Source organism: Spermophilus citellus (assembly GCF_964194105.1).
Source record: "Spermophilus citellus genome assembly, chromosome: 10".
NCBI lineage: Eukaryota > Metazoa > Chordata > Mammalia > Rodentia > Sciuridae > Spermophilus > Spermophilus citellus.
The window spans coordinates 46,683,812-46,706,999 of NC_138197.1; the positions used below are offsets into that span (position 1 = coordinate 46,683,812).

The 23,188-nt window shown below is 33.4% G+C and overlaps 1 protein-coding gene across 1 annotated transcript in view; it reads left to right on the forward strand.

The window, feature by feature from the left end:
- LOC308658952 (solute carrier organic anion transporter family member 1B3-like) overlaps nucleotides 1–23,188 on the forward strand; it is a gene marked incomplete at both ends in the record, with an annotated part of 78,878 nt that overhangs the window by 36,798 nt on the left and 18,892 nt on the right. The window contains 3 exons of the mRNA XM_081311907.1: nucleotides 11,190–11,432; nucleotides 20,620–20,784; nucleotides 22,052–22,247. Of these exons, the coding sequence (XP_081168033.1) occupies nucleotides 11,190–11,432; nucleotides 20,620–20,784; nucleotides 22,052–22,247 (604 nt within the window). The remainder of the gene's footprint in view (nucleotides 1–11,189; nucleotides 11,433–20,619; nucleotides 20,785–22,051; nucleotides 22,248–23,188) is intronic.

The following is a 23,188-nucleotide window of genomic DNA, read 5'->3' on the forward strand; positions in this document are numbered from 1 at the left end:
CTGGCCACCCAGTCGAGTCAATTTCGTTTTTTGGTTGTTGGTGGTTTGGATGTTGAAGTGCAGAACTTACAGGTTGCTTTGCTGAAGCTGCCATAGAGACTGCTGGTTTGACTTATAGCTGGAGTATTTTAAAGGACTCTTACCGAGAACTTTGGTCCAGCCTCGCGTCCTGGCCCTGGCAGAAGGCTTGGCATATGGCAACATCCAATAAGTGCTTGTGGAATAAACGAATGAAGGAATAAATGACATCTGTGACCTTCCTCTTCACTCTCAGAGCATGCTTTACTTTATAATTAGGAGAAATAATGTGGAAGGTATGGGAACTTCAAGCTCTTGTACCTTCATCTTGTATCTTCATCCTGTTTTCCCCAACTCAGTGGGAAAGGCCTCCATCTTCAGATGGTATTAATAGATTCACCTGTGGTTTAGATCCTCTTTCCATGTCTTCCAAGATCTGATTCCATCAACCACTTTACCTGGTCCAATCTGCACCTTCTACCCACCATCGCCACTCTCTCTTTTCCTTAAGAAAGCACACTCAAGTCTCTCCCATCTTTTTTTACACATACAATATTTTTTATCCATCAAACAACCTTTTAGCTGATTTTCGTTTTTCTATTTTCCTTTAGAGCCAAGCACCTGGAATAAATGTCTCACTTATTACCTCCCATCTACTTTTCGATTGTAATCTGACTTTTATTATTTATGAAACACAATTAGTTTCTATCCAATGGACTTCTAATGGATACTTTTTTTACAACTTTTTAAAATTTACACTTTTTTTAGTACTTGCTCATTTTTTTTTTTCCTTCTTAGATGTCTTATAAACGCCTAAAACTCAATGTGTCCAAATCTGGCTTATTGTCTTACCTCTACACCCATTTTATTTCCTATGTTCCCTCTCTTCATAAATAACCTAACCTTAATTCAATTACTGACCTAATTACTGAATAACCTTTCATCTGAACTCTTTGCCTCTGGTCTCACCTGTTCTTAGGCATAATGATTCCAGAATTATCTTTCTAAACAAATCTGATCCATGTCATCCCTTGTTTAAGTTCCTTCAGTGATTTCACATTGGACTTAAGGATTGAAGTCAAATTCCCTAGAATGAGATAAATGGCTGTTTGTGACTTCTTTTTTTCTCTTCTTTCTTTCTTTCTTTTTTTAAAATCATTTTGCTTTTTACCTCTCCATTCCTTCTCTAATATATACCCCATATACTAGCCATGTCACATTAATTGCAGGAATCGCAAAGTGCCCGGTAATAATACCCTTCCCTGTACTTGGAAAAGGTTTTCTCATTTTTCTATTTGCATGGTTCTTAAAATTTCATCCAAAATGTGGCTTTTCTTTAGAGAAGTCCTAATGTCACCACCTTCCGTTGGCCCAAAGTAAGGTTAAGTGACCCTATTCATTATCAATAGCATGCCTGTATTGTAGGCTCTATGACAACAAGCCATAGACATTTCTGTACTTACTTGACATCTCTTTTAGTGATTTTTTTTTTTTGATGCTGAACACGGGACCTCACACAAGCTAGGCAAATACTATAACACTGAGATACATCCCAACCCCCCTGTCATCTCTTTTAGAAAATGACAGAATGGTAGTTGTTTTAACATACAAATAATTAGTGCCTGTGAACAAACATATTCAATTTTCTATCTCATCAGGACTTCAATAGATCATTCTAAGGAGATCAAAAGATTTACTTCCAAAATGCACTAGATATCACAGTAGGCTAACAGTAGGCACAAACTTTAAAGTGTTTGCTAATACAAGACTAAAGCAAGTAGCTGATGAAATGTTTCATGTCTTCTATTTTAAATACATGACTTAGAGTTGGCTCACGTTCTGTTCAATTTTACTTATTCACTTCCAAGCTCATTATTGTTTTTATCACTAAGAGTACAGAAATAAGTTGTGAAGTTCTTTAAGATGACAGTTTTTTTAAAATCCTCCTAATATTTATAAATATTCATAAACATTTTAGGATTCATGCTTATTCAATTTATATAACTGAATATTCAGACCTTATTGTATCTTTTTTCAGTAATTAGTGTAAAGTGAACTTATTACAAAGTATACTTAGCAAACTCTAATACCTACAGGAGCCAAACAGATAAGGTAAATGAATAAAGAGATACAGGTTCTGGTATAGGAAGTTAGGATGTGGTGGGCAGACTGGTTAGAGTTGGTGGGGATTTATTGCCCTCACCATCTACCCCAAACCATCTGTACTATTCTTTTAATGTAGAAATTTGATTCTATCATTGACAAGGTATTTTGATTGGTTTCTGGACAAATCCATCTATAATTTTTTGATTTTTAATATGGTATGTAAATTAAAGAAAACAGTTTGGCAGGCCAGATCTAATTAGGATATGAAGGATATGACTTTTTTTCTATTTTATAGTAGGCCAATGAGAGAATAGAAAATTAACCAAAATCACATATTTGACAGATGTTGAGTAAGAAAAAATATTTATCATATATTTCTGTACTTACTTATATGGATAAAGTCACTGAACCAATCATTTACAGAAGTCTATCTGGGTGGTTGATTATGAAAAATTATGATTATGCAAATAAATTTTAAACCCAGATCCGTGCATACTTGAAAATAATTTATTTTTACAACTTAAGATAATCGTCAAGACAATATTTTCTCATGTTAATGACATTTTTGTAGGTCAAAGAATATGGTATTAAATTGTGCTTTGAACTCCTTAGGGAGTGGTACTCACTTTGGCAGCACATATATTAAAATTGAAATGACATAGGGAAGATTAGCATGGCCCCTGTACAAGAATGACATGAAAATTTGTGAAGCATTCCATATTTTTAAAAAATTCTATGGAGTATGTATATACACATATACTTTTAAAATTATTTTTATTTTATTGTGATAAGGACACATAACACTTAACGGGATCTTAATAGATTTTTTTTAAAAAGTACAACATAGTATTGTTAACTATGAGTGTAATGTTATACACCAGATCTCATCTTGCATAACTGAAATTTTGTACCCATTAACTAGCAACTCCTTATTTCCCCTTCCCAGAGCCCCTGGAAATCACCATTCCACTCTCTGCTTTTATGAATTTGACTTTTTTAGATACATCATGTAAATTTCATCATGAAATATGTGTCCCATTACTGATTTTATTCTTAGCATAATGCCCTCAAAGCTCAATTATGCTATTCATATATTGCAGGATTTTCTTTTAAGATTGAATAATATTCCATTGTGTTTGTGTGTGTGTGTTATGCTTTTTTATCCATCCATTGATGGCATTAGTTAGTTTGCACATGCAGACTATTGTTAATAATACCACAATGAACATGTAAGTCCAAATATCTCTTTGAGATCCTACTTTTCTTTAGGATACATATCCAGAAATGGGATGAGCATGTGGTAGTTAAATAATTCTTCAAGGAACCCTCATACTGTTTTTCATGGTGCTTACACCATTTGCTTTCTACCAACAGGGTAGAAAGTTCCTGATATCTCCACATCTTTAGGACACATTTGTTTGATATTCTTGGTGTTGTCTCTATAATAGCTGTTTTAATGAGAGTAAGGTGATATCCCATTGTGCTTTAGATTTGCATTTCCCTGAGAGTAAATGACATTTAGCATCTCACATATTGTCAAACATTTGTACATTTTCTTTGAAGAAATATTAATTTAACACTGTAGCCCATTTTAAAAATCAAGTTATTCTTTTGTTATTGAATTGTAGGATTTCCTTGTATATTTTGAAAATTACTCCTTGTCAGATATATAGCTTACAAATATCTCCTTCTACCTATAGGTTGCTTTCTCACTCTTCACTATTTTCTTTGCTGTACAGAAGCTTTTCAGTTTGATGGAGTCCCACTTGTCTATTTTTACTTTTATTGGCTGTTTATTTATTATTAATATAACAACTTAACTTTTATTAGTTTTATTGAGAATCAGCAATATGCCAGATTCTGCTAGTGACCATAAATTAAAGAAAACAACGTCTATCTCAGGTTACAAGAATAAAATTTACTCTAATGAGGTAGACATTATAGATTTCTCTCTTGATACTGTTCTTGCTGCATCCCATGTATATTGTGTTTTCAGTTTTGTATGTCTCAAAGTGTTTTCTAATTTCTCTTTAGATTTTTTTTTCTGCAACCGATTGTTCCAAAGTGTATTGTTTAATATCTGCATATTTGTGAATTTTTCAGTTTTCCTTATGCTATTAATATCTAACTATATTCCTTTGCAGGAGGAAAAGATAATTGGTTTGGGAATCATTTCAATCTTTAAAAATTCATTAACTCTTGTTTAATGGCCTGACATATATGTGGTCTGTTTTAGAGAATGTTCATTTAGGCTTAAGAAGAATTTGTATTCTGCTATTTTCGGATAGAGTGTTTTCTACTTGCCTGCAAGTTCCAGTTGTTCTATACTGTTGTTAAAGTCCTCTGTTTCCATACTGATATTCTCTCTGGTTATTTTATTGGTAAGTGAAAAATGTAGTATTGAGGTGTCCTGCTGCATTCCTGTCTGTTTCTCCCTTGTTCTGTCAGTGTTTACCTTACATATTTTGGTACTCCAATGTTGGGTGTATGTATGTTTATAATTGTTTAATTTTCCTGGTAAATTGACATCTTGAGACAATTTTTGACTTACAGGTTTATTTGATATTATTTTGATTTACATTTAATTTATTTTAATTTAGTCAGTACATTATTGTCATAAATAAATATTAATTAATAAATATGTTTAATAAAATATTCATTTTACTTCTTTATGAGTTTTTTTTCATATAAAACACACTTTTTATTAGTTCTTTTGAGTTATATATGACAGCAGAATTCATTTTGATATAATCATATAAACATGGAATGTATCTTATTCCACTGAACATCCCATTCTTACGTATGTACATGGTATGGGATTCACTATATTGTTTTAATATATGCACATAGGAAACTATGTCAGATTCATTCCTCTGACTTTCCTTTACTTATCCCCCTCCCTACCTTCCCCTCCCATTCTCTACTGCACTTTTATTCTTATCCTCACCTCCCCACTTTATTACTGGTTAGCTTCTACCTATCAGAGAAAACAGGTTTCTTTTACATAGTTACCCCATTCCCTAACATGTGCCCTGAATGTCTCCTTCTAGCCCTTCATTGTCAGCCTATATGGGTCCTTAAACCTGACTTTCTGATAGCCAACATGTAGCTATGTCTTATTTTATCCATTCAGCCACCCTATGTCTTTTGGTTGGTGAGTTTAATCTATTCATATTTCAAGTAATGACTAATAAGGATGAATTTACAATTATTACTATGTTAATTGTTTTCTGCTTACATTATGGTATTTTTGTCCCTCATTTCTTCACTTTTCTTGCTGATTTGTTGATTTTTGGGTTTATATGCATTGGTTCATTTTTTTTATTTTTTATAATTCCTATAAACATTTTTTTGGCTATCATGAAACTTATATAAAATATCTTATACTTGTAAGTTTATTTTAAGCTTATAGTAACTTCAAATGCATATAAAAACTACCGCAGTCTGGCTGGGCACAGAATCACGAGCCACTCAAGCAGGAACAAAACTTTATTTTTGAAAATGCCGCCAATACCCCGTTCGCGTCTGGCAAGCAAGCTGGTCCACCCACGTGGTCACTTCTACAGGAACCGGGGCCCAGCACCTCCCCCGGAATTCCCTCCTACTATCCTTCCCCAACCAATGGGAACTCTCCAGGAGTCCCGTAACATGAGTCCCTTAGCAGGCCAAGGTGAACAGCAGGAGTCCAATTTCCATATGAATGTAAATCTTAACATAATCATATCATCTCAATGGCTAGCTGGCGTCACCTTACAACCAAAAGTGCCATGCATCATATTATTTGGTTGTGGCTCCTAGCAAAAAATTATGATTTTACTACTCATCCACATACTTTATTTTAATGATGTCACAATCTATTTATACTATCTATTAACATATTTTAGGTGTATTATTTTAATGCCTTTGTCTTCTAACATTTATTCTGGAATTAAAAGTAATTTACCCACTACCAATTCAGTAATGTAGTATTTTGTATGTGTCTACATATGTACATATATATTTTGTGTGTAGATGTTTATATGTGTACACACATGTAAATGTACATACATAAGAACATGAGTGATAGACATTTTTTTACTATCATGTTGGTGTTTAGTGTCCTTTTGTTTCAAGTTGAAGAATTCCTTTAGCTTTTCTCTTTTTTTCATTTTTAATGATGAATTATAATTACACATAAGAGTGGGACTCATTAAAGTCATATGATACATTTATATAACATAATTTAATCAATCTCATTCCCTGGAACCTCCCCTTTTATTCCCTCATCTCTATCCCTGCTCCCATTGCTCTATTCTGCTGGTATAATTTGTATTATTATTTTAATTAGTGCATATATATATATATATATATATATACACACACATATATATATATGAATATACACACACATATGATTAATTGTGGTATATTTGTATATCCTCTCTCCCACTCAATCCCCTTCCTCTCTTCTCTTGGTTTACCTTCTATTTTTGTGAGTCTTTTTTATTCTTTTTTTCCCCTCTATCCAGCTTCCACATGAGAGAGAACATCTGATACTTGAATTTCAGAATCTGGCTTATTTCTCTAGGTATGGTATTCTCCCGTTCCATTCATTTACCAGCAAACAGCATAATTTCATTCTTCTTTATGGCTGAGTAGAACTTCATAGTGTACATATACCACATTTTCTTTATCCATTCATCTGTTGACAGACACTTAGACTGAATCCATAATTTGGCATTGTGAATTGCACTACTGTAAACATCTGATTGCATCTACTGCTATAGTATGCTGATTTCAGTTCTTTTGGATAAAAACCAATCTTGGTATTATGGTCATATGGTGGTTCCATTCCTAATCTTTTGAAGAATCTCTATACTGGTTTCCAAAGAAGTGTTACTTATTTGCAGTCCGCAAAACAGTGTATAAGTGTACAATTTTCCTCATGTCCTCACTAGAATTTATTGTCATGAGGGTGAGATAAAATCTCAGTGTACTTTTGATTTTTATTTCCCTGATTGCTAAGAATACTGAACAATTTTTATATATTTGTTGGCTATTTATATTTCTTCTTTTAAAAGTATCTATTCAGGTAATTTGCCAATTTATTGATTGGGTTATTTGTTGTGGTTTTTTTTTTTTTGGTGTTAAGATTTTGAGTTCTTTATATATTCTGGATGTTAATCCCCTATCAAAAGACTGGCTGGCAAAGATTTCTTCTCATTCTGCAGGGTCTCTCCTCATGCTCTTGTTTCCTTTGTTATGCAGAAGCTTTTTATTTTGTTGCCATCCCACATATTAGTTCTTGGGTTTATTTCTTGAACTTTAGGAGTCTATTAAGGATATTGATGCCTGTGCATTGTTGGAGAGTTGACCCTAAGTTTTCTTCTAGCCCTTGACATGTTTCTTGTCTAATTCTCATTAAATTTATTGCTATGCAGGGTGAGAGATAGGGATATAGTTTAAGTCTTCTAAATATGGAAATCTAGTATTGTCAGCACCCTTTGTTTAAAATGCTATCTTTTCTTCCATGTATGCTTTTGGCACCTTTGTCAAAGATCAGACAAGTTTATCTATGTAGATTTGCCCGTGTGTCTTCCATTCCATTCTATTGGCTTTACGTTTGTTTATATTGCCAATACTATCTTATTTTTGTTACCATGGCCATGTAGTATAATTTCAGATCAGGTATTATGATGTTTCCAGCATTACTATTATTGCTTAGAATTGTTTTGGATAATCTTCCATATGAATTTTTTTCTACTTCTATGAAGAATATCACTGGTAATTTAGTAGGGATTGCATTGAATCTGTAAATTGCTTTTGATAATATGGCCATTTTGACGATATTAGTTCTGCCTATTCAAAAACATGGGAGATGTTTCAGTCTTCTAAAGTCTCCTTCAATTTTCTTTTGTGATGTTCTATAAAATGCATTGTAGAGATTTTTTACCTTCTTGGTCAGATTCTTCCCATTTTTGTTTTGTTTTGTTTTAGGCTACAGTGAATGGAATTCTTTTCCCAATTTCTTTCTTAGCAGGTGCATTATTAGTGTATAGGAAGGTTCTTGATTTTTGAATGTTAATCTTGCATACTATAACTTTGCTGAATTTCTTTATCAGCTCTAAAATCTTTCTGGTGGTTCTTTATAGGATCATATCATCAACCCACATAGTTTGACTTCTTCCTTTCCTATTCATATACCTTTATTTGCCGTCTCTTACCTAATTGCTCTGCTTAGAGTTCCAAATACTATATTGAATAGGAGTGGTGATAGTGGACCTCCCTGTCTTGTTTCTGATTTTAGAGAACATGCTTTCAGTTTTTCCCCATTCTGCAATGATGTTGGCTTTGTCATATATAGCCTTAATGGTGTTGAGGTCAGTTCTTTCTACCCTAGTTTCTTCAAGTGTTTTTCACATAAATGGGTGCTGGATTTTGTTGAAGGTTTCTTCTTCATCACAAAATTATTATGTGGCTTTTGTCCTTAATAATATTTCTATAATGAATTACATTTATTGACATGTATATATTGAACCAACTTTAAATCCCAGGGATGAAACCAATTTGGTCATGGTGTACAATCTTATTGTGTTTTTGAATGCAGATTGCTAATATTTTATTACATGCCTTTCTGTATATGTTCATCATTGATATTCGTCTACAGCTTTCTTTCTTTGAGGTATCATTATCTGGTTTTTGGTATCAGGGTGATACTTGGCTTCATAGAATGAATTTTCCTCTCTTTTTATTTCATGGAATAATTTGAGGAGAATTGCTATTAGTTCTTCCTTAAAGGCCTGGTAGAATTCAGCTGAGAATCCATGTATTTCCAAGGTTTTTCTTTTTTGGAAGGCTCATTGCTTGATATTGGTCTGTTTAGGTTTCTATGTTCTATTGGTTCAATTGGGGTAGGTCAGATATATCTAGAACTTTATCAATATCTTATAGATTTTCCAATTTATTGGAATATAAATTTTCAATCCCAGTGACCCTCTGGATTTCAGGAATGTCTGTGGCAGCATCTCTATTTTCATCTCTAATTGTGTTGACTTGACTCTTCTCTCATTTTCTTTTGGTTATTTTGGTTAAAGTTTTATCAATCTTGTTTATCTTTTCAATATTTACTACATCAATCTTTTGGTATTTTTATTCTTCATTTCATTAATTTTTGTTCTGATATTTATTATTTCCTTTCTTCTTACTGTTTAGAAATAATTTGTTTCTGCTTTTCTAGGTCATTGAGACATGATATTAGACTTTTATTTGAGAGGTATTGTTTGTTTCTTATGTAGGCACTTAATGCTGTAAGCTTGCCTCTTAGAACTGCTTTCACAGTGTCCCAGATTTGGGTACATTGTGTCACTATTCTTGTTTGACTTCAGGAATTTTTAAATTTCTCTTTCATGTCTTCTATGATCCATTCCTCATTCAAAAGTATATTTTTCAGTCTCATGTGTTTATGTGATTTTCATAATTTTTCTTGCTGTTTATTTCCAACTTCATTCCATTTTGATCTGGTAAAATGCAAGGAACATTATCATTTTTTTTGTATTTGTTCAAACTTGCTTTGTGGCCTAAAATATTGTATATTTCGGAGACGTTTCATGAACAACTGAGAAGAAAGTGAATTTAGCTATTATTGGATGAAATATTCTATAGATGTCAGAGCCATTTGATTTATGGTATTGTTTAGATCTTGAGTATTTTTACTAATTTTGTGTCTGGATGGCCTATCTATTGGAGGAAAAGTGTTTTGAAATTATTAGTATTATTGTGGTCAGAGTCCTATGTCAAGAAGTGTTTTTGTTTGTTTGTGTTTATTTAATTAGATGCACCAATGTTTAAGGCATAAATATTTACTATCCTTTTATCTTCTTGTGTTTTTCCCTTTACCAGTGTAAAGTGACCTATTTGACCTTTCTAATTATTTTTTTTGCTTCGAATCTGCTTTGTTGAATATGAGAATGGCTGCTGCTGCTTGGTTTTGGACTCAATCCCTTCAATCCCTTGATCAGGAAAAGTAGAAATATGGATGTATAGTCCAACCCTTCCTGTTCCCATTCACTCTGTGACAAGCAGAAGAGTTGCAGCAAGTATCCACAAACTAGTTCAAACTGCTAATTCTTCCTGATCTTATGGGATCATACTGAGTTGGGAATGATAAAGAAATGGGGTTTCCAATTTTCCTACTGGTTTCATTGTGGCTGATATATTATTTACTTGGGGTACAGGTGCTTCTCAACAAGTTTTTGGATTTCTCAAAAATGGAATTGATCTGTATAATGCTATTGAATCAGTGTGTTAGTGTATGGGAATTTATGGCTTCCCATTTTGTCATTTTGCTGATAATCTTATGTATCCTTTCTTAATACTTAGACTGCTCATCTTATATTTACTGAAGTTCTTCATTTATACTTGATATATACTTTTAACATATAATCTTTATGCATGCCTTAAAGAAACACATAATTGAAATAAAAAGGTAGAATTATTTCTAACATGTAGAGTACAACTTTTCTGGGTTACTTTTAAATTCAGATTTTCATTGTCTGTATTTTTTCACCAATTTTATGCTCTGTGCTATGAAAAAAAAGTTATAAATACAAGTTTCTGGGCAGGGGAGAAAAGCTCTTCTATTGGCTATGAGAATTTATTGAAAACTGCTTTAACTTTCATTATTGGTGCTTTCTTGACCTCAGCAGGTGGTATCCCTAGATATTTTCAGGTGGCAATGAGCATTCATATTCCTTCCATGTTTTTTAAGTCATTTGCACACTTAGATATGCAGTGTTGGTAGTTTTGCAGTCATATCACCAAAAAAGCCATCATGTTTACACAAGCTCAGGCTGTGAAAATAGTCCCATACTGATTCATGGATAACAGCAATTGTAAGATGTCATTAAATATTAGACTTATCCCAGTTTCTGAGATCAAAAAATATGAAAAGAAGAAAACAGCATCTTTGAATTGATTAAATACAGTTTACTTTCTTTGTCTATGGAGGACAGTGATCATTGTTATTATTGCTTAGATATTATTATCTTTCAAAATTATTTTTTACTGGGTTCTTTTATTTATTTTAGGCAGCATCAGAATAACTCCCACGGACTCTCGCTGGGTTGGTGCTTGGTGGCTTAGTTTCCTTATGTCTGGACTCCTATCCATTATTTCTTCCATACCATTCTTTTTTCTACACAAAAATCCATATAAATCAAAGAAAGGAAGGAAAGTTTCAGCATCTTTGCATGTACTCAAAACAAATGAAGAAAGGACTCAAACAGCTAATTTGACCAACCGTGAGAAAAAGACTACTATAAATACAGATGGTAAGTATTTCACACTCCTTGTCAATTTGGAATTATCAATTTCAATGAAAGGTAAGAGTGAATATTCCAAAGTAATAATTCATATCTAAATCATATGGAGTTATTTTTCTTATACATCTAATCTAGCTAAGTTATTTTTCTAAACTCCTATTAAAATTAGTAAATACTTCCTGAACATATGAAAAACTGAATAGGATCAGATTTGTGGCCATTAGCATGGAGATTACAGCCAAAGGCTAAAATATCTGTTCTTTATAAACCAAAGACAATATATTTATTTGAAATTATGTAGTGTAGCCCATGAGTAAGATAAAATTTTTATACTATTTCATTAATGCACTCATTCATTTATTTAGCAAATGATTCTAAGCACTAGACTATGTCCTAGTGATTGGACATTGCCTTCATTTTCCAAAAAAATTATAATTATTTCCAATAATTTACTTAATAATGGGAATTATTCATACAATTGCATTAACAGCCTTAAGTACTTTGGTTTGGTTAAACTTAACTATTCTCAGGTGGAGACATGGAGTAAGGAGAAGGAACTTAGAAAAGATTTCTGACTGGTGATTAGACTAATTTTTTTCTTGGTAATTGTATTAAAAATGCTCATCAAGATGTTAAAAAAATGAAATAGAAACAGTAATAATTGAAATCATTGGAGTCAGTAATATGGATTAGGATCCTCTACTATTTGATAACAAGTCTTCCCTTTCAAACATAAATTCTGGGGGCTTGTAGACAACCACAGAGAAGTAATAACCAAGAGAATGGTCTAACAATCAAAGAAAAATAGTCAAAACAATGAAGTGTTGACAGCAATTTTCAGATTGGAAGGAAATGGTGAAATACTAAAATCCAAACAACGCAATGCCTAAACCCTTGGACACCTTTTCAAATTGACATTGAAATGGAATTACAAATTCTCAAGGATAGCCCCAATTCTTTCTGCCATCAATTCTTCCACTTATCCATTTGTTATTTCTTTCTTTCCATCACTCTGACCTAACAACAATGGTATGCTGGAGCCAGGTTGTGTTGGCTCATGAACCATTGTTAAATTTTCAACTACATTGGTAGCTTGAATTGGCCATAGCAGGAGAATTTATCCCTTGGAATTGAGAAATACTACAAATCAGGCCTTGCTTCCTAAAGTTCATTATTCATTATTATCCCAGCACACCTCTGAGTTAGAAGTTTTTGAAACTTAACAGGCACATTGATAGCATATCCAGAAAATTTTCATTTGCACAGGCTGCTTCTAACTCTACCAGATCAAATGCATAAACATCCACAGATTGTCTAAACTTATAGAAACTAGGTTTGACTGCTTTCCCTCAAAAAATAACAGAGAGGATAATAAAGCTGCCGAAATAGGACAATTATTTAAATAGGCTGGGGTTGTGGCTCAGTGGTAGAGTGCTCACCCAGCACATTCGAGGTCCTGGGTTCAATCCTCAGTACCACATAAAAATAAAATAAATAAAATAAAGGTATTGTGTCCAACTACAACTAAATATAAATAAATATATAAAAAATTTTTAAAATAGGACAATTACAGCTATAATTACGACTGTGTTTGTAGGATAGTGACCCAAATAGTTAAAGAGGACCTTAATTTTGTACCTAGCAGGAATAGAAGAAAAAAACTAAAAATACAAGGTCAGAAGGAAAACTGTTGTATTTATTCTACATGTTCTTAACTAGAACTAAGGTTGATTGGTTTGAAGGAAATAAAGCAAGATTTCAGTTCAAAGAAAACAGTGTGTAAAAATTGAGAACAATCCCAAAGAAAACAATTGCTTTCTGAGGCAATCAGCTTAATGCCACTTGAATTACTTATTGATCCATTTATTAAAGATACTTATTGGATCATGATTGTGTGGAAGTTCAGTCAAGATGTCAACTATGTTCTCAGTCACCTCCAAAATACAATTGATTTGATGAATTTATAGCCTCGTGTTGCTTTTAATCAAAGGTCACAGCTCATTTAGAATGCCTCACAAATCAGAGATGGTCTTTCTGATCTGGGGAATGCTAAAGAGAGAAGTTTAGTATTTTGGCCTAATCATTTTAAATGCTATTCATTCCTGGTTAAAAAAAAAATGCCCTCTTTGTGCCCTTTGCCATGATTCTCTTTTCTTCTTATAATAAGTATATAAAATTATTTTTTTTAGTTGACATTAGATGGAAATCTTAGTTCATATCAATGATCATATCCATTGGAAATCTTAAACACATAAAGGGCAAGGTCTTTTAAAGACCATGTCATCTATTTCTCAATAACAATGTCTGGTTTGGTCTTACTTGACTCGGAAACTTCCTATTGCTTTCCTATGTAGTTCTTTCTCCCTTTAACTACTGTTAATTGCTAGTTGATCTGGTAATCACAGATGTATATCACATAAATTCTGCCATGGATAAAAGTTATCACTTTGTTACACACCTCATTGTACGCAGAAGTTTTGTGATTCCTGTCATAATATCACGTGAGACACAACATCATTATATCCTGGTTCTCCTTGTATCTTTAGACATATGATTCATGTTCTTAAGTAGAACTAAGGTTCTATTTAAGATATTTCCAGATTTACTGAGTCAATATTTTATGATAGAAAAGCTGTATACCAGGTAACAAGATGTTTGAATTCTCATACTAAATTGATATTTAATATTTTTTTGTTTTTTTTTAATTTTATTATTTTTTTATTGGTTGTTCACAACATTACAAAGCTCTTGACATATCATATTTCATACATTAGATTGAAGTGGGTTATGAACTCCCAATTTTACCCCAAATGCAGATTGTAGAATCACGTCGGTTACGCATCCACAATTTTACATAATGCCCTATTAGTAATTGTTGTATTCTGCTACCTTTCCTATCCCCTACTATCCCCCCTCCCCTCCCCTCCCATCTTCTCTCTCTACCCCATCTACTGTAATTCATTTCCCTCCATGTTTCTTATCCCATTCCCCTCACAACCTCTTATATGTAATTTTGTATAGCAATGAGGGTCTCCCTTCATTTCCATGCAATTTCCCTTTTCACTCCCTTTCCCTCCCATCTCATGTCTCTGTTTAATGTTAATCTTTTCTTCCTGCACTTCCTCCCTGCTCTGTTCATAGTTGCTCTCATTATATCAAAGAAGACATTTGGTATTTTTTTTTAGGGATTGGCTAGCTTCACTAAGCATAATCTGCTCTAGTGCCATCTATTTCCCTGCAAATTCTATGATTTTGTCATTTTTTATTGCTGCATAGTACTCCATTGTGTATAGATGCCACATTTTTTTTATCCATTCATCTATTGAAGGGCATCTGGGTTGGTTCCACAGTCTAGCTATTGTGAATTGTGCTGCTGTGAACATCCATGTGGCAGTATCCCTGTAGCATGCTCTTTTAAGGTCTTCAGGGAATAGTCTGAGAAGGGCAATAGCAGGGTCAAATGGTGGTTCCATTCCCAGCTTTCCCAGGAATCTCCAAACTGCTTTCCAAATTGGCTGCACCAATTTGCAGTCCCACCAGCAATGTACAAGAGTACCCTTTTCTCCACATCCTCGCCAGCACTTGTTGTTGTTTGACTTCATAGTGGCTGCCAATCTTACTGGAGTGAGATGGTATCTTAGGGTGGTTTTGATTTGCATTTCTCTGACTGCTAGAGATGATGAGCATTTTTTCATGTACTTGTCGATTGATTTTATATCCTCCTCTGAGAAGTGTCTGTTCAGGTCCTTGGCCCATTTGTTGATTGGGTTATTTGTTATCTTATTGTCTAATTTTTTGAGTTCTTTGTATACTCTGGATATTAGGGCTCTATCTGAAGTGTGAGGAGTAAAAATTTGTTCCCAGGATGTAGGCTCCCTATTTACCTCTCTTATTGTTTCTCTTGCTAAGAAAAAACTTTTTAGTTTAAGTAAGTCCCATTTGTTGATTCTTGTTATTAACTCTTGTGCTATGGGTGTCCTATTAAGGAATTTGGAGCCCGACCCCACAATATGTAGATCGGAGCCAACTTTTTCTTCTATCAGACGCAGAGTCTCTGATTTGATATCAAGCTCCTTGATCCATTTTGAGTTAACTTTTGTGCATGGCGAGAGAAAGGGATTCAGTTTCAATTTGTTGCATATGGATTTCCAGTTTTCCCAGAACCATTTGTTGAAGATGCTATCCTTCCTCCATTGCATGCTTTTAGCCCCTTTATCAAATATAAGATAGTTGTAACTTTGTGGATTAGTCTCTGTGTCCTCTATTCTATACCATTGGTCCACCCGCCTGTTTTGGTACCAGTACCATGCTGTTTTTGTCACTATTGCTCTGTAATATAGTTTGAAATCTGGTATGGCTATACTGCCTGATTCACACTTCCTGCTTAGAATTGCTTTTGCTATTCTGGGTCTTTTGTTTTTCCATATGAATTTCATGATTGCTTTATCTATTTCGACAAGAAATGCCTTTGGGATTTTGATTGGCATTGCATTAAACCTATAGAGAACTTTTGGTAATATTGCCATTTTGATAATATTAGTTCTGCCTATCCATGAACAGGGTATATTTTTCCATCTTCTAAGATCTTCTTCTACTTCTCTCTTTAGGGTTCTGTAATTTTCATTGTATAAATCTTTCACCTCTTTTGTTAGGTTGATTCCCAAGTATTTTATTTTTTTTGAGGATATTGTGAATGGAGTGTTTTTCCTCATTTCCGTTTCAGAAGTTTTGTCGCTGATATACAGAAATGCCTTTGATTTATGCGTGTTGATTTTATATCCTGCCACTTTGCTGAATTCATTTATTAGTTCTAGTAGTTTCTTTGTAGACCCTTTAGGGTCTTCTAGGTATAGAATCATGTCATCTGCAAATAGTGATAATTTAAGTTCTTCTTTTCCTATTTTTATGCCTTTAATTTCTTTCGTCTAATTGCTCTGGCCAGTGTTTCGAGAACTATATTGAATAGAAGTGGTGATAGAGGGCATCCCTGTCTTGTTCCGGATTTTAGAGGGAATGCCTTTAACTTTTGTCCATTCAGAATGATGCTAGCCTGAGGCTTAGCATAGATAGCTTTTACAATGTCAAGGTAAGTTTCTGTTATCCCTAGTTTTTCTAGTGTTTTGAACATGAAGGGATGCTGTACTTTGTCGAATGCTTTCTCTGTGTCTATCGAGATGATCATATGGTTCTTAGCTTTAAGTCTATTGATGTGGTGAATAACATTTATTGATTTCCGTATATTGAACCATCCTTGCATCCCAGGGATGAATCTTACTTGATCATGGTGCACAATTTTTTTGATGTGTTTTTGTATTCGATTCGCCAGAATTTTATTGAGGATTTTTGCATCTAGGTTCATTAGAGATATTGGTCTGTAGTTTTCTTTCTTTGAGGTGTCTTTGTCTGGTTTCGGAATCAGGGTGATGTTGGCCTCATAGAATGAATTTGGAAGAGCTCCCTCTTTTTCTATTTCCTGATATAACTTGAAAAGTATTGGTATTAATTCTTCTTTAAAGGTCTTGTAAAACTCCGCTGCGTACCCATCCAGTCCTGGGCTTTTCTTGGTTGGTAGTCTTTTGATGGCTTCTTCAATTTCATCCATTGATATTGGTCTGTTCAAATTGTGTGTATCCTCCTGACTCAGTCTGGGTAAATCATATGACTTAAGAAATTTATCGATGTCTTCACTATCTCCTATTTTATTGGAATATAGGTTCTCAAAATAATTTCTAATTGTCTTCTGTATTTCTGTAGCATCTGTTGTGATATTGCCTTTTTCATCCTGTATGTTAGTAATTTGAGTTCTCTCTCCTCTTCGTTAGCATGGCTAAAGGTCTTTCGATCTTATTTATTTTTTTGAAGAACCAACTTTTAGTTTTGTTAATTTTTTCAATAGTTTCTTTTGTTTCAATTTCATTGATTTCCGCTCTGATTTTAATTATTTCTTGCCTTCTGCTACATTTTCTGTTGTTTTGCTCTTCCTTTTCTAGGGCTTTGAGATGAAGTGTGAGCTCATTTATTTGTTGGTTTTTTTCTTTTTTTGAGGAATGACCACCAGGCAATGAATTTTCCTCTTAAAACTGCTTTCATTGTGTCCCATAGATTCCGATATGTTGTGTCTGTATTTTCATTTATCTCTAAGAATTTTTTGATTTCCTCCTTTATGTCTTCTGTAACCCATTGATCATTCAGTAACATATTGTTCATTTTCCATTTGATGTAGGATTTTTCCTTCCTTCTTTTATCATTGATTTCCAGTTTCATTCCATTATGATCATATAAAATGCATGGTATTATCTCCACCCCTTTATATTTACTGAGGGTTGCCCTATGGCATAATATATTGTCTATTTTTGAGAAGGATCCATGTGCTGCTGAGAAAAAAGTATATCCATTTGATGATGGTTGATATATTCTATATATGTCAGTTAAGTCTAGGTTATTGATTGTGGTATTGAGTTCTATAGTTTCTTTATTCAACTTTTGTTTGGAGGATCTGTCCAATGGTGAGAGAGGTGTGTTGAAGTCACCCATAATTATTGTGTTGTGGTCTATTTGATTCTTGAACTTGAGGACAGTTTCTTTTATGAATGTCGCAGCACCATTATTTGGTGCATAAATATTGATAATTGTTATGTCTTGTTGGTTAATGGTTCCTTTTAACAGTATATAATGTCCTTCTTTATCCCTTTTGATTAACTTAGTCTTGAAGTCGATTTTATTCGATATGAGGATGGCCACCCCCGCTTGCTTATGAGGACCATGTGCGTGGTATATTTTTTCCCATCCTTTCACCTTCAGCCTGTGTATGTCTTTTCCAATCAGATGTGTCTCCTGGAGGCAGCATATTGTTGGATTTGTTTTTTTAATCCATGATACCAGCCTATGTCGCTTTATTGGAGAGTTTAAGCCATTAACATTCAGAGTTACTATTCATATATGGTTTGTACTTCCAGCCATGTTTGATTATTTATCCTTTTTTAAAAAAATTTAGTTTGTTTCTCCATGATTATCTTTCCCCTCGCCCTCTGTCTTTACCGAGGCACTTCCCACTGATGGTTTTGGTTATTGTTTTCCATTTCTTCCTCGTGTAGTGTTTTGCTCAAAATGCTTTGCAATGCTGGTTTTCTGGCTGCAAATTCTTTTAACTTTTGTTTATCATGAAAGATTTTTATTTCGTTGTCATACCTGAAGCTTAATTTTGCTGGATACAGAATTCTTGGTTGGCATCCATTGTCTTTCAGTGTTTGAAATACATTGTTCCATGACCTTCTTGCTTTCAGTGTCTGTGATGAAAAATCCATTGTTAACCTTATTGGTTTACCCCTGAATGTAATCTGTCTCCTTTCTCTTGTAGCTTTTAATATTTTCTCTTTGTTCTGTATATTGGATATCTTCATAACAATGTGTCTTGGCGTTGTTCTACTGTGATTTTGTGTGCTCGGTGTCCTGTATGCATCTACAATTTGTATATCTGTTTCCTTATTTATTTCTGGAAAGTTTTCTGTAATTATTTCATTCAGCAGGTTACTCATTCCTTTGGTTTGAATCTCTGTACCTTCTTCTATCCCAATGACTCATAAGTTTGTTTTTTTTATGTTATCCCATAACTCTTGGATGTTTTTCTCGTGAATTTTTACCAGCCTTTCTGAGTTGGCTAGACTGTTTTCAAGATGATATATTTTGTCTTCATTATCTGACGTTCTGGCTTCTACTTGCTCCACTCTGTTAGTGATACTCTCAATTGAGTTTTTAATTTGGTTTATTGTTTCCTTCATTTCTAGAATTATGTTTGATTATTTTTTATAATCTCTATCTCCTGATAAAGATGCTTAACTTCTTCTTTTATCTGTTTATATAATTCATTCTCAATGTGTTCTTTCGCTGCTTGAATTTGCTGTCTTGTATCTTCTTTAAGGTTCCATTCCATCTGTCTAAGGTGTTCCTTGAGTTCTTTATATGACCATTTTTCTGATGACTCTAGGTCCTCCTGAATATTTAGGGTGTCCTGCATTGTTTGTACTCCTTTTCTTCCTTGCTTTTTGAAGCTGCTCATGTTACTTCTTGTTCTGTTTGACTGATGAGTTACTGTTTACTCCTATAAATTTATTTGATGCTGTAGCCGCAGGTTTCAATGAAGTTATCTCCTCCGCCGCAGTCTGATGACGTCAGTTCTCTGCCATGGTGGTGTCTCTTGCAAATGGCGACAGTTCGTTTCTCTTTGCCTGGCGACCAATGCAACGGGTGGGTCCTTACTGTCTCTCCCAAGCCCCGTTTCAAACCTGTGGCCACTACCTATGAAGGCTTGGTTGGCATTTACCTCTGTAGGATCAGAAGGGCTGACCAGTTGTTTCAGCCGGATGGATTAGTGCTGAGTCACAGCTGTTTGTCTGCGGGAAGCAGGCGAACGGGAGCTTCAATTCAGCCGATCCAGGCTCAGTGTGTGTTCTGAGAGGCCCAGACTGTTCGCCCCAGATCCACGTCAGCTCAGCATTGCCTAGTGATTCTGAGCAAACAGATTTAGGTTGTTTACGACTCCCTATGCCTGCTCTCTGCGCCCGCCGCCATGTTCGATATTTAATATTTTTGAACCTTATTTTTGTGAAGTTTTGGATTATGCTATCATTAAATTTCTGTTGAATAATTAATGATATTGTTAATATAATAATTATATTATTAAATGCTGATAAATAAGAGACATTGCATGTATATTCTTACTTGAACACTTAATGTATTGGCTAGTTCCTAACTGAATTGAAAACCAAATATTTGTTAAATGAACAAATAAATAAATATGTAATATATTGGTAAAGTGCCCAGAATAACCAAGTATTAAGTTAACAAAGCAAATTACAAAAAAGCATGCATGTATGATTTAATTTTGGGTAGGGGGGTAAAATGAACTAAACAAATAAATATTAATGTATGTTCTGGAAATATTGAAGGATTATGTTTTTAAAAACTGTTGAAGGCTACAGATGAATCTCACTAGCAGAGTTCTTGTGTAGCATGTATGAGGCTGTGGTTTTGATCTCAGGACCACCCAAAAACAAACAAATAACTTATGACAGTATGATACCAGTCTACTGTTACTTATTTATTATGTGTTTAAGTAATGTTCAATCTTATGTAGTATAAAGGATTAGTATATATTTAAGTTGTATTGTAATATTTTCTTTATTTTCATAATTTTAAGGTCTTTTCCAGTCTTTGAAAATCCTCCTTACCAATCACCTCTATGTTATATACTTGATTTTGACATTGCTACAGATAAGTGGCTTTATTGGTTTTTTTACTTATACATTCAAATACGCAGAACAACAATATGGTCAATCAGCATCTCAGGCTAATATTTTGTTGGGTAAGACATATTTTTTACCTATTTGCTTGATGGATTGAGTACTACTAATCAGTGTATTTCAAGTGACATTTTATTGTGAATGTAACTTTATATTTTAGTAAATAATTTCTATTTATTCTCTCTCAAACTTTATTAAATTCGTTAATCTGATATCTTTATTGCACTAAAAGTTGCATCTCATGTTATATAGCTCCTAAAGGAAAAGGTGTATATAAATGGAACATTTAGACATGGTACCTGAATAATTAGATATTGTAATTTTGTGATGAGATATTGAGACAAACCATTTTGTAGCACAATCATATAGTCTGTAATTTATGGACTTTGAAATCAGGATTTAATTACTTATAAAAACCAGGACATTGATGGTTCCAAAAGGAGAGACAATTTAAATGCACCACCAAAATATGCACAAATCAAAAATAAATATCATATTTTAAAGAGTATTTTCTGTTTATCTATTTTCAATGACCTATAAGACCTACTTGCTGAGGAAATGTTTTCTAATATTATTCTTTACACAACTCCAGTATTGTGAAAACATTGTAGATATTCAGTAGTTGTTTGATGAATTTAAAATGTATCAAGTGGTATAAAACTGGATCATAAGTAACAAAGAAAATGATGATTTGAAAATGAATTCCCCAAAGCATTGTAAATGCTGTTAAGTTTTGACTCCCAGTAACCTAAACTATACTTTTTGTTGAAGGAGTCTTCATCTTAAATAACTTGTACTGGACAATGGAATGGAAAAGTTAAAAGAGGGATCAACCATTTTTAATACTATATATAATAGACCTACCTATTTATTCATGGGTTTATGAATAGATAAGATATTAATTTCAGTATTTAATTCTAAATCACTGGGAAATATTGGAGTGGGTTTTGAGGGCTAGAATTCTTCATTCTGTGGGATGTAAAGGATTTTAGATGATAGGATCAAAGTTTCACAAGCAGAAAAATGGTATATTGTTATTGTTTTCTAGGGGTGGGGGAAGTCCCTCATAGAAATTCTCAGTTCAGACACACAAATATTATCAATCATTGATTTTTAATACTGAGGAGACCAAATCCTCATCTTTGGCAGGAAACAATTATTTTTGTCTCTTCCAAATGATAAACTTGCCCTCTCTTTCCATTTTGCCTGTCACCCTTCCCCTTAAGAAGTAATGGGATGAGATGAATTTGGTTGATATACAATGTGTTTCATATATAAAGACATATTAATAGCGTATTTATGTAATTATAATTTTTCTTTTATTTCTAGGACTCATAACCTTACCAGCTGTGGCAACAGGAATGTTTTTAGGAGGATATATCATTAAAAAACTCAAATTGACCTTGATTGGAATTGCCAAATTTTCATTTTCTACTTATTTCATATCTTTCTTGTTTTTTCTGTTAAAATTTGGTCTACTTTGTGAAAACAAATCAATTGCCGGCCTAACCTTGACCTCTGATGGGTTTGTATATATCACTATATCAACTGCATAATGTGTTAACTATCCAATGAAAAGACTGAGGAAAATAGAGAAGAAAGAAGTTTTAGTTAAACTTTTTTTTTAGTTGAGAGAAATTTCAACTTAGAAATTCTTAAAATGTATATTTCTTAAGATATTTCTTAAAGCAAAACTACATAGGTTGTAATTATAATAATAATTATGATTTATGGGATACTTACAGTGCAGGATGGATACTTTTATTTCCATTTTTATAGATGTGGAAAGTAAGGCTTGGAGACATACAGATTATATGACTAGCAATGTCTTAACTTGATCTCACTTACTCTCACTGGATCAAATTTGAGGATTTTTGGCTCCAAAATAGTTAGTCTTAACCACTACCAACTTGGATGGATTTTGAGTGTAATACAAATGACATTCTCCAAAAGTGACTTAACAACCTTTATCTACATTACATTTTGATGTTCAACAAACTGAAAAAGAGAACACTTCTTTACATTGTACTGAACTCTTGCTTTCTGTAAGCTAAAACTGTGTCTTCTGGTGGTGTTTACATTCTAAGTAGAATTACTAGATATCCTGCATATAATTGCATATTAAATGTTGGAGAACCTTTGCTATTATTATCATACTATGTCAAGTATTCTTAGTACTTCAGCCCACTCCAAATCAGGAGAAAAATTCCTATGCAGACTTACCATCTCATGACTATAACTAACAATTTAAGATTAAAAAGGTTCACATCCAAGCAACAAAGATCCTTGGATCATAGTTGAGTAACCATGCACATTTGTGCTACTTACTGTTGGTTCTGAGTTTTCAAAGTCTGGATCTCTGAAGTGCCAATTTTAATTCATCAAATTTTTCCATGTTTCCTTACCTAAACATCATACCATTCTAGGAGGCTTGGCAATATAATCTTGAATTATATTTCTACCTGC